The following is a 12103-nucleotide window of genomic DNA, read 5'->3' as shown; positions in this document are numbered from 1 at the left end:
CTCTCTGACTCTCTAAATACATCTAAATTTACCGTTCTTCTCTCCCGCTCTCTCTCTCACACACACACAAACACACACACACACACACACACACACGCACACACGCACACTTGACATCTGATTTGCTAGTTAATGCTACAGGGCAGTGCCCAGGCTTCCCCCTCACTGACGGGGATTAGGTGCGGAGCAGCCTGGTTGCCGGGTCCCTGGCACGCCTTTGCCTTGGCGCTCTCTCTTTGCGGCGCCGCTCGTCCTCAAGGTCAACCATCTCCAGACGAGACAGGCACTTTGAAGGTGCGCCGAGGAGACAATGACAGCTCTCCCGCTGCTGCCTAAAACAACAAGCGCCGCGACGGCGGTGACGGCGACGACGTGATGTGTGGCGAGGAAGTCACACACGCGTGCAGCATAACAAGCCTTTGTTGTGCGCCAGACCACATGCCCACATTTGAACAATAACAATTTCACTATTAAAGAATCAATTTAGAAATCACAATCTCAGCCACGACTACTGTATGTGGTTTTGAATATATTTTAAATTTTTTTTTTTTTACAAGATTTGTTTATGAATGGCAGTAGCAGAAAATCAAAGAGCTCTCATTCAATGTTTTCAAAGTGTGTTGTCTTTACAAAAAAAAATCATTGAATGTTTCATTTAAAATAATTAAATATAAAATGAATGCTATGTGTAGGTGTTATAGGAGTTCATTTGCCATCCATGCCTATTTTCAGATTAATTAATTGATTAATTATATGGCAATGAAGTGCATGTGATGGACAGTAAACAGGGAAAAATACTTGTTTTGTTTGTCGTGCATAAGTTGCTTCTCTATAATTAGATACAGCACAATATAATACAGTATTTACTGATATTTACAGTATGATGACCTATATCTAATTTCACAATATTTCTACTAAACTACTTTCGTAAATTTCATTTTCTTTCCGCAGTGATGTGTCTGCCATAATGTTCAGCCAGAGTGTTTATTTGTATGAGGGAATACATGTACTTCTTCAAAACTTGTGCTTGTTGATGCTGTATAAGCATATACAGTGAGTCTTCATACTTCTTCATACTAAACTTCATTTCAGAAGCTGGGAGATCTAAAATGAAGCCTCGTGGAAGTTGAAATTTCTCAGAAAACAGTAAATGGTTGAGGGCGTTGCACAAAGGTTAACCTTAACACTGATTGACCCAGACACAGATTTACACTGAAATCTCAAATGTTACAAATCAAATTGTTTGACATAACTGCAGGATTAGCTCTATAGTTTGGTCACTTCCCAGTGGTGGTGTGTGATGCAGGCAGCTCAGGGCTCAGGGCAGCATCTTGCTGGGGGTGGTATGAGCACTTGCAAAAAAAAAAAAAAATCTGAATATTCATTATCTCTCATTTGCTCAAATCAGTTCTCTATGACTCATCTGCACGTCACGTCAGTTATCCCATGTCACCGTGTGGGTCGTCAGTTATCCCATGTCACCGCGTGGGTCGTCAGTTATCCCATGTCACCGCGTGGGTCGTCAGTTATCCCATGTCACCGTTTGGGTCGGAGTGGCGGCCCTGTCTGTTGTGTGCAGGCGTCTGCTTGCTGAGAAGGTCTCCCACACAGAGGTTGTGGAGGAGAGAGGGAAGGGGCTGGGGAGAGGGGTCTCTATCAAATACAGCACAACTCTAGTAGCGTACTAATGCAATTAGTCAAATCAATCACTCCACGGAAAGCTTCTAAATAAAGCACATTTCATTCATAATATTGTGAATCCAGGCCTACAGTTTGACAGACATGTTATTTTTCCGGGTTGTGTGAAATCCTTAGAAATAAATACAAAAATAGTCTGCACACCAAGAAGGTGAATTAGTTTAGTCTTGACTCTTGGTCGGCTGATGTGTTGGGGGATGATTCTCGAGTAGCAAATTAATACAACTGGCCAAGAAAAAACCCACTTTCCTCTGTGTGTGTTTCTGTGTGTATGTGTGTGTGTTCGTGTGTGTAGCATGAGTGTGGTGGTGTGTACGGGATGGGGTGGGGGTCGAACTGCCAGAGATAGAGAACACTGTGAGATATGTCATCATTATTTCACACTTTTGACTTAACTTGTGTTATTCTGGAGGGTTGGGAGGGGCTCAGTCAGTAATCTCATCTTTTTCCCGGAGTAATTTTGGTATTCTGTATATTTGTGTCAAATTGCATCTCAAAAGGCTGTTGACGTAATGCTTCCATTGATGTTATTTTCTTTGTCTTCTTTGTATTCACTACATTGCAAAACAGCACCTGCTGCTGCTGCTGCTACTATTACCACAACCCCACCCACCCATCCTCTTTTAATTACATCAGTTGCTATCCACCAGCTATGTGTTCTGTTTCATTCTGGCTGGCTACAAGGTATGCTGAATATGATCACACACTCTCCCCTACTTTGTTTTATTAAACATGCCAGTTTGTGTTTTTAATTTGAATCACAATGCCTTTACTCTTTTTTTCAACACTTTTTTTTCTAGTGGTTTGTGTTTTATGTTTGTCGAGCAGCATTTGGGAATAGACTCACACACGTTTTCCCTCAACCCTGTGTGTCTGTGTGCGTGTTTGTGTGTGCATGTGTCTCTTTCTCTGTGTGTGTGTGTGTGTGTGTGTGTGTGTGTGTGTGTGTCTCCCCCCCCCCCCCCCCCCCGATATGTACTTGGGGAATACCCCTGCATGTGCGGAATACCTGAATACGGCTGAAAACATCCCAGCCCTAATTGAGGCATCCAGTAATGAGAAACAATATGAAATGTGTGAGAGTGACGCACAGAGGCTGCTCCCCAATGTGCTTCAAAAAGAGAGAGAGAAAAGAGATACATAGGGCCCCATAAAGACAGCCAGCGTGGACATCTCGCCTTTTGAGACTGTGCTAGTCTCCTGTGACACTGCCGCGAATTACATCCCGTAATTGATTATTAAAACGAGAAATTGCAAAGCACATCCATTATTTGATGAGCGAAAGTGTTATCCATGTAATTAACAAAGCTGGATACTCACCATTCTCTTGTACCAAGACCTCTATATCAAATAAAAAAGAAAGACAAGGAGAAGAGAGAAAGAGAAAAAAGGGGGATATTTGGGGTTAGCGTACAATTGAGAGAGCCAGCACTGAAACAGCAATTAGCCTGGACATAATTTATCAGAAAAAGTCCACTCAGTGGAGAATGAATCCCACATGGCCCTGAAAGGTGAATTTTAATGGCTTGTGGTTTGGACTGTTTTTTAATCTTAGCACTGACTACACCAGACAAATATAAATATATAATATAATTATACACTGACTGTTCAGACCCTTTTGTTTTTTTCCCCTCAGTATAATTGTGTAATTAGACTTTTACATCTTATGGCAAAAAATGTATTTGTAGATGTATTCATAGAACAGAAGTTTTTATTATTATTATCATTATTTATTTATTTAAAGAAACTCACAGCAGTGTTACATTGTGTGTTTTACTGGGTTGTGTGTGCTACCTCGGAAACCACTCCATGGCCTTGGAGCTGAGAGCGACAGCTACAGAGAGGGACTCAAGCATTCACCTAGTCTTTTTTCTGCAAGGACACACACACACACACACACACACACACACATGTTTCTGACTCTGACCTAAGGTACAGCTAGTAGATTCAGACATCTGGTTAGATACCACAACAAATACTGAAAGCGTCTTTCACACAGTATGAACTTGTAGCCCTCAAGTTGTGTTCAGTATACAGCTATATAGGGCTGTCATATAAATAGACTGAAGACAGCACAACATGAACTTGCTGAATGTTTCAGCTTAATTCAATCACAATGTCTTGCTCAGGCGCATTAACTTTTTATGTATTCTTTATAAAGTTAAACTGTTTCCTGGCTCTACAACAATATCTGCCTTGATGTTCCAAAAACTTCCAGAGGGATGGTTGATGCAAGTACTTTATCTGTCAAGTGGGTGGACTGATAAGAGGTCTGTCTAAAACCAGTTTTACACAACATGTGCTCAGTTTCACATATAACTGTTTCCCTGAAGCATTTTAAAAAATATTTAAACGTTAAATTCCACTTCTTGTTACTGGCCCTGAAGTCTGAAAATGCTGTAGATGTTTTCTTGCCGAGCCTTCGTTCTTGGCTTATTTGCATGACGCACGGGTAATAGGCCTCGTTGGCCATCATGTCCTCCATATGACCTCTATCAGCTTTGCTTACCTCTGTCGTGGTGTTGTCCTTCCTTTGGGGCAAAAGTGGCATTAAGCCATGGCATTAACTGTGACAATGCTCAGATGTGCCTCAAGGGCCAGACTGACCCTTCGGCCAAGGAACTTTCCAGTCTTTCTCCTCAGACTCTCCCCGAGAATCCCTATACCGACTAGGCCGTGTATGGGCTCAGGTGGGCTCGGCTTCACGAGGTGCATGATAGGAACTGGGCGACCGTGTGCCTGTCTGGCCGTTCGGTGCCTGTCTCTGCTATGCGCGTCTGAGCGGCCAAGGCAGACAGCGAGCCCCTCACTCGAACTCGCGTATCCACGGGCTGTTTGGACTGCGTCTAGGAGGAGGAATTCATTTAGACAGAGCGCTCTCTCTCTCTCCCCACTCTTTTCTCCCTGCAGCCAGATGTGGATCAATGGGAGAAATACATCCAAGATAGCGTTTAAGCTGCAGACCCTGGAAGCAGGGCTGTGTTTAACACTTACGTGCGCGCAAACATATCCCCTGGAACTGAACTGTTATGTGCATGTATGTGTGTGTCCGTGCGCGCGTGTGTGTATCTTCTTTGCCCCCCATTTCCTTCCTTTTTCCGTTTTTACCGGTAAACTGAAATAGCAATGCCCAAAAAGCAAAAGCGCAAGGCCTTCCATCCAGTCCTGGAGAGAAGACCGAACGTGTTTGTATGCAGTGAGAGAATTTCGAATGTGAATTTAGAACATGTGAACTGAACATTTTAGGCTACAAACATATGGACTTTGAGTGCTTTAAGTGTGCGCGTCCTTCATTTAATATATTCATGGTCCAACTACAGTTATCTCATATACTGCCAGACTGCACAAGCAAACAAAAGCACAGTATCAGATCGATTGGCGGAGTCAAATTAATTAATTGACCATGGTATTATTGATTCTCTTTTCAATTCGCTAACTCCACATTGTCTTTTCTTTTTAGGTGTCTAAATAAATGTCACTGTTAAAAATCACTGAAAATCTATTACGCATGCAAATCGTCTCACCTCATTACTTCAAACCAAATAGCATGTACAATACAATCAGGCCTATTGATGTTAAACAATTAGATTAAATACGAAACAGTAGACTGATTTGAGAGTAACCTGAAAAATGTTCCCACATTCGCCAGTAATTGTTTGTCTTGTGTGAGGTTTATGGGAAACTGTGAAAAGCTAAAGCCTGCCATCTAGTGGCTAAAGCTAGAGAATGTATAACATCTTGAACGTTTTCATTAAATCGTCAGCCATGCACAAATAAAAAAAATCCCTATTTTTTTGTATGGTACATGTGACAAATGTAATTGAAAAGTGTTCATTAGGATGTTATGTTTTCATAACTGTAAACACAGGTTTCAGGTTTTTTTTTTTATAGACTTCACTCTCATAGAAGAAAAGATTTTTTTGGAAAAAGGTATCTTCATTTTTTTTAATCAGCCAGATTACTCTCTAATGTCGGACAAGTAATTATGTTTCAATTAACTGAAGGTTACTCTGCCCACAAAATGCTGTTAATTCAGGCATGAACTTAATCACTTATCTGTTAATATGTAAACTCCTCCAAAACAAAACAAAAACAAACAAAAAAACTAAAAAAAAAAAAAAACTTCTCAGAACAAAAACCTCCAATAAACTTCAAAGGAACTGGACAATCCTCACGGGTGACGCTGAAAAACACATCAGACACAGAGAATGACTTCATAAGACATAAATTATATATACATGGTCATTTCACATACACTACACTAGTTCTGTCCATGGACAAAGACCAGGGTAGGTAAGAGCAGAGGCAAAGGAAAGAAACGGATTCTCCAGACATTGCCATGAAAAGTCTTTAACAGTCATTATGACGTAATAGGAACTGTTACCAGTGTTTAAACTACAGTGCAATTAACATTGTCTACCAATACCATTTCAATGTGACTATTTCCAAAAGATGTAAAACATTTCTTTATATAAATTTGAGTTCACTGAGCAACTTAGAGGCTGCCAAACAGGTATGAATTATAAAACTGGACTCAAACAGTGCAACTTGCATTGATTGATAATGCAGTCCATAATATTCTTCTTGACATTTTGACAAGCACTATTGTCTGTTTTTTTTATTTTACATACACCTGTCAGTTTGCTGAAAATGCATTTATTATTGTTTCATGTTTCTTTATCTGACTGTTAAAAGTACATTGGTCAAATGGTCATGTGAGTTCTCTTTATGTCATCTTTTGCACATTAAAACACATCCATCATAGTTGAATGAGAATCCCTGTGTCGTATTTCTTTTTTTTCTTTTTTAAAAGAATTTTCTGCTATATTACAGGCCATAACCTGAAGAAACCACATATCATTGTTCTTATTGTGTAAATCTATGATCATGACCTCACCATCCATTTTATACCAAAAAAATCAGCTGAAGTACATTGTCAATCTGCATTATACAACCTAAAAACAAAAACAAAACAAAGAACACCAATTTCAATGTACAACAATTCTGGCATAGTAACCGATAATCAATGGATGGTATCACACATTTTCTTATGCCTTGAGGTTGGAATCTCTAAAATGTAAACCACATTATGCTACTATAACATTATTCAAGGGTGCAGTGTCAGTTTAGACGTATAATGCAATGGATACATTCCAGATTGGCGTACAGTAGGGTACCATCTAGTATGTGCATTGTTTCTCAGCTGGTGTTTTAGGCCACTACAACAGTCAAATTCCAGCTTATACAGCATGCACAGAAATGCATTCTCACCTGGTAACCACGCATCTCAAACAATAGGCAAAAACAAAAAAACAAACAAACAAACAAAAAAACATATCACATATTTATAAAATACCTGAATATCTTGTCACGTGATTAAAATGAGAGAGGGAGAGAGAGACAGAGAGAGAGAAGAAAGAGAGAGAGGCTTTTTTTTACCCACGAGATTGAGAAAGGACTGTGGCTTGCACCGCTGTACACTTCAAACCTCCTAAATCCTCTCCAACCTGATTTTGTGATATTCCCCTGACAAAAAACAAAAAAGCTTGTTTTTTTTCCTCTATTGTGCACAATGATTATGGCTATACCATAGCTTTTTCTTAAATTCTCTCCCAATGCTCACATGGCTTCGTGGCCACTGCTGTCAATGATCAGAATCGGACTGATAGCTCGCTACCATAGATCAGGAGAGGCTCATTCACAAACAGAGAGCATTTAGCATTAACGTCCACGTACTACTACTCCATATTTATATACAGTACATCATCAACTGCACCACATGGGCTGTGCTTCCCCTCCCCCTCCCTCCCCCTCACCTACCCTCACATCCTTCAAGCTCTTCTTTTTTCCCATAGACATAGCCACTGCAGCTATGGTCTCCCCCCCCCCCTCGGTGTCTGAGCAGGCCACACCTGCTGCAGACCAAGCTTGTATACTTTGCTAGGTCCATTCACCACTCACGTTATTGCAAAAACTTTAGAACCCACTAGCCAGTCCACTTAAAAACTTGTCTTTTTTTTGTCTTCTCTCACTACAGCTTTTGTATCATGTGCCCTTTTCAAAAAACGGAGAGGTCACACTTGTTCTCATAGCTTGTAGCCACAGCCGGTTAAGTATGTGTGCATCTGTGTGCGAGTGTGTGTGTGTGTGTGTGTGTGTGTTTGTGTGTGCATGGAGGCGGATTTTCGTTTCTGTGGATGTCTTTCACGATCAGTGGTTGTGTCACTGGCATCTGCACGTCTGCTCGTGGTTTTCCGAGTCTCCTGTCCATCAGATCCAAGGCACGGGATGCGTCTGTGAACCTCCAGAGAACCCAACAGCGCACTCTCCCCCAGACCCCCCGCCACCCCCACCCCAACCCCACCCCCACCCTTTCCCTTGCCCTGCCCTCCTCTCCTCCTCCCCCTTGGTGGCATTAAGGTGCGGTTGGAGGGGGCGGGTGGAGTGAGGGCGGGAGCGGGTGGAGGGGTCGGCAGGGTGCGCGGGTGACCGCTGGGGCATCAGAGGGTGATGCGGGCACAGTGGTGCCTGAGCTTGCAGGGCAGCACCCCTCGGTTGAGCTGGTAGAACTCCACCAGCTGGAGCAGGTCGCCGAAGCGCGTGTGGCCCTCGTCCAGGCTGTAGAACAGCTCGCCCTCATCCTCCACCTGCTCGGCACAACACACACACACACACATGTCCACACACACACACACACACACACACACACAGACACACGCAGATACAGAGTGAGACACTAGACTGTGAGTCAACCAATGTAAACACATACATGAGGTAAACACACAAAAGCTCATTTGTAAACAAGAACATAAACAACTTTTTGTCACACATTTATTTGTTTATAAATGCATATTGCATGTTTATGAATACAAAGGAACACAGACCCCTCATACAAACAAGCATACACACACACACACACTCACACACACGCACACACACACACACACGCACACACACCGGCAGTGATGACCGGCTCCCTTTGAACATTAAAATATGAGATGCACACACACACACAGACACACACACACACACACACACACACACAGAGAGAGAGAGAGAGCCAGGCTGTGAGCAGCTGTACTCACAGGTACGATCTGAAAGTGTTTGATTCTCTGCATGTGGCACAGCGATAGGACAAATGTCTTCGGGTTGCTTTGGCTGTCCCTTAAAAGAAAAACCCTGTGGACAAAAACAGAGCCTTTCAGTGCCGCCTCCCCCCGTCCCTTTGGATTGGCCAGCTAGACACCTATTCTCCCTGCCCGGCTGGGGCTTTTTGGGAGCCCGAGCACACGGAGATGATATCTCCAGGCCTCACGCTGCCCCAAACACAGGGGCTCTTTCATCTGCTGCTTGGGTTACGTAACGTAAACAGAAACGGCACAGACGGCGCTCGAAAAACGTGCTGCCATTCTCCAAATTACTCCCATTTCACGTACGTCTCACGTCCCCACGGCAACAGACGGGGGAGAAAAAAATGTGCCGTGTGAATAACAGGACCCGTGACAAGGGCTCGTGAAGTAATGTTAGATGACAGCAGAAGATGGTGGTAAATTTGTCCACCAGCCGGCCAGAAATAGCGCTGGAAACTCTACCCCGTTGCATGTTCACTGACACACAGTTTGTTATTTCTGTGTCAGACCTCACGGGTATGGATTTATGTTTAATAGCCGCGCAGATATCACTTCGGTAATGCCCCCCCCCCCCCACCCGCAGCTATCTCACGGATCCCATCAGAAACACTGCTGTGACATCACTGCTATCTGAGAGCAGGAATATCACCCAAAGGACATGTGATCTATCTAATCAGCCAGGCCTGATGTCCCCGGGGGGGGGCGGGAGCGGGAGTGCGCGTACCCATCAATGAGGCCCTGCTGTGAGATCAGCCGATGGGCCTCCTCTCGAGACAGCTTGCTGTGGAACCAGGGCTGGGCCAGGTGGAGAGCTGCGGAACACAGGACAGGACAGCCGGCGTTAGAGATGGACAGACGGACGCAGGAGAGCGGCGCAGCATCCACACACACACACACAAACACACACACACACACACACACACACACACACACACACACACAGACACACACACACACACACACACATATACACACACACACACCCACGCAAGTGTGTTAAAGGTCAGTAGGATGTGTGTTAGGTTTCCTCACCTCGATGGTTATTAAATGGATCGCTTAGTAACGCCATAAGACTCTGATATTAATGAAATTGTGATAAAGTTTGGCATGTGTTAGATTACTTTGGGAAGTGGGAGGGCGAATAACAAAACCCTGAAATCCTCTTGTAATAACAGATTATGTGTATAATCAACAACATATAATACAGTAAATCTATGGCAACACAATAGTTTTCAGAAACACTAGTTTCCCCGAGAGTGAGGTGCTTGCATAACGTTTCCCTCCCTTCTGCCATGTTGAAGAAACATAAATGGTCCCTCCTCTGTCAACGGCTGTATATCACACAGTGACCCCACGACACTGATGTTCCTCCAGGCAAGCAACACCTCTCACTAATGCTTCATTGCTGTGTTTCTAGTCATACAGCTAGCCAGCTCATATTGCAGCCCATTTCAAAGATATAAACCTTCGAAACACACCAGCATCTTCAGCGTTTTACTGTTTCATTTGATGGTGCATGGTGCTTGTTTTGGTAAGTGTGTTTGTCATTTCTCCACTTTCTTGCTAAGGTGACATAGATTCAGACTGGTTCGATTACTTTTCCATATCTGTAATTTCCACTGATCCCCACTTGAGTGGATTGTAAGCTGTAAGCAGGCAGCTGAATTCCCTTTGCCCAATTGGTATCATACAGGAGATAATGCTGCATTGAGGCCCCACTGCCATATGACATAAATACTGATGTCCATAAAAATGCCTCATTGGACATTCACAATTCATGTGTGCACAGACAATGTCAATGACTTAAGGTGAACAGCAAAGATTCTAGAACAGAGTTCTAAAATCTTTGGTGAACACTGAACAGTGTGTGGAAGTTAAAATTCTTTCATTTACTCATTATTGTGGTGCATTGTAGAGTACAGTATGTGTGTTGTTCGTATGTTTATATTGTATGTATTTTCAGTCACTGCCTCCCTCCAACCCTAATAAATCTGAACAAGAACATTAAAAATGTCAAACTAAAAACTCAAGCTACATGAAATGTACAGGAATATGCTAATCACTCTTCATCTCTTCATTAAGAAGAAAACTATATCCTGTCTGCATTTCCAACATACTTCACAAGAATTAAATCTACAGTACACAGCTAAGTTATGTTCATTACTACCTAAAGGTTAGGTTCATTACTACCTAAACATAAACATCACATTAATACAATATTCTTTAAATTCAAAATAAGATGTAATAAATCATAGTAAGATATTTTGACCACTTTGTAATTTTTACTGACATGTTGTAATTGCCCCCTTGTGTAAATAAAATGTGTGTATGTGTGTGTGTGTGTGTGTGTGTGTGTGTGTGTGTGTGTGTGTGTGTGTGTGTATGTGTGTGTGTGTGTGTGTGTGTGTGTGTGTGTGTGTGTGTGCATGCATGTGCGCTAACCTATGCTGGCCATAGGATTTTGAGACGTTGATGGGCTTCCATGAGAGCTGAGTCGATGGCAACTTTTCCTCTGTGAAGGCAACACAAAATGAACACTTAAGATAAGAAACATACATTATGCACAACAAAAACTCCAATAACACTTGCCACAAACGTACATTTATCCACCACAAAAACAACAAGTCTCACTAATGCCCCCATTGTCCATCTCAGAGCGAGAGTCGTGCGTCCAGACGCCAGTGTTTGGCCCTATCTGTGCCGCGCTCATGTGTGTCCTGCTCTGAGCCTTTGTGTGAGTCGGGAGTGGCGTGCGCCGCCTCTGATTTAGGAGCGCTGTTGACAGGAGTGCCTGCGCGAGCGACGCATCATTACTGCAGTGTGTGTGTGTGTGTGTGTGTGACAGACGGGCCGCGTCGTGTGTGTTCTGGACCACCCCCGTGCGCTGGCCGGCCCGCTGATGATGTCGCTGGAGGACTTTCTGTTCGAGTTAGGTCTGGCTTTTGTTTTTGCTTGTGTATGAGTCAGTTATGCGGACAGGGGGGCATAATGAGGGTGGAGGGGTGGAGGGTGGAGGGGGGGAACAAGGCGCCGGGGGTGGGGGGGTTGAGGGTGGGGGGGGGGCTGTTGGAGGGATGATGTAGTGGGGTCAGCAGCACATTACCCGCCAGGACAGGCCCTCCTCCACGGCCACAGACAGCGCCTCGGACGGGTTCTCAATCACACGGCTCGTCTGGCCCGAGAAGTCCATGGCCACCAGCGAGTTCTCCGAGATGCTCCTCTGGAATGGCAACACACACGCACACATGAATACACATACACAAAAACACACACAC

The 12103-nt window shown here is 43.6% G+C and overlaps 1 protein-coding gene across 6 annotated transcripts in view; it reads right to left on the bottom strand.

Moving 5' to 3' along the window:
* Positions 1–8080: 8080 nt before the first annotated feature.
* The window catches only part of grb14 (growth factor receptor-bound protein 14), a 43669-nt gene continuing 39646 nt past the window's right edge, over positions 8081–12103 (bottom strand). For 4 of the 6 annotated variants that reach the window (XM_062533994.1, XM_062533993.1, XM_062533991.1 and 1 more), the window contains 5 exons: positions 11932–12048; positions 11271–11340; positions 9553–9640; positions 8784–8877; positions 8081–8345 (listed from right to left, as the gene is read on the bottom strand). In XM_062533994.1, the coding sequence (XP_062389978.1) occupies positions 8199–8345; positions 8784–8877; positions 9553–9640; positions 11271–11340; positions 11932–12048 (516 nt within the window). In that variant the 3' untranslated portion in view covers positions 8081–8198. The remainder of the gene's footprint in view (positions 8346–8783; positions 8878–9552; positions 9641–11270; positions 11341–11931; positions 12049–12103) is intronic. The other 2 variants (XM_062533995.1, XM_062533997.1) reach the window with 1 other exon arrangement.

The sequence above is a fragment of the Sardina pilchardus genome, chromosome 4 (assembly GCF_963854185.1).
Source record: "Sardina pilchardus chromosome 4, fSarPil1.1, whole genome shotgun sequence".
In the NCBI taxonomy this organism is placed as follows: Eukaryota; Metazoa; Chordata; class Actinopteri; order Clupeiformes; family Clupeidae; genus Sardina; species Sardina pilchardus.
This window is presented reverse-complemented; position numbering and strand designations above follow the sequence as displayed.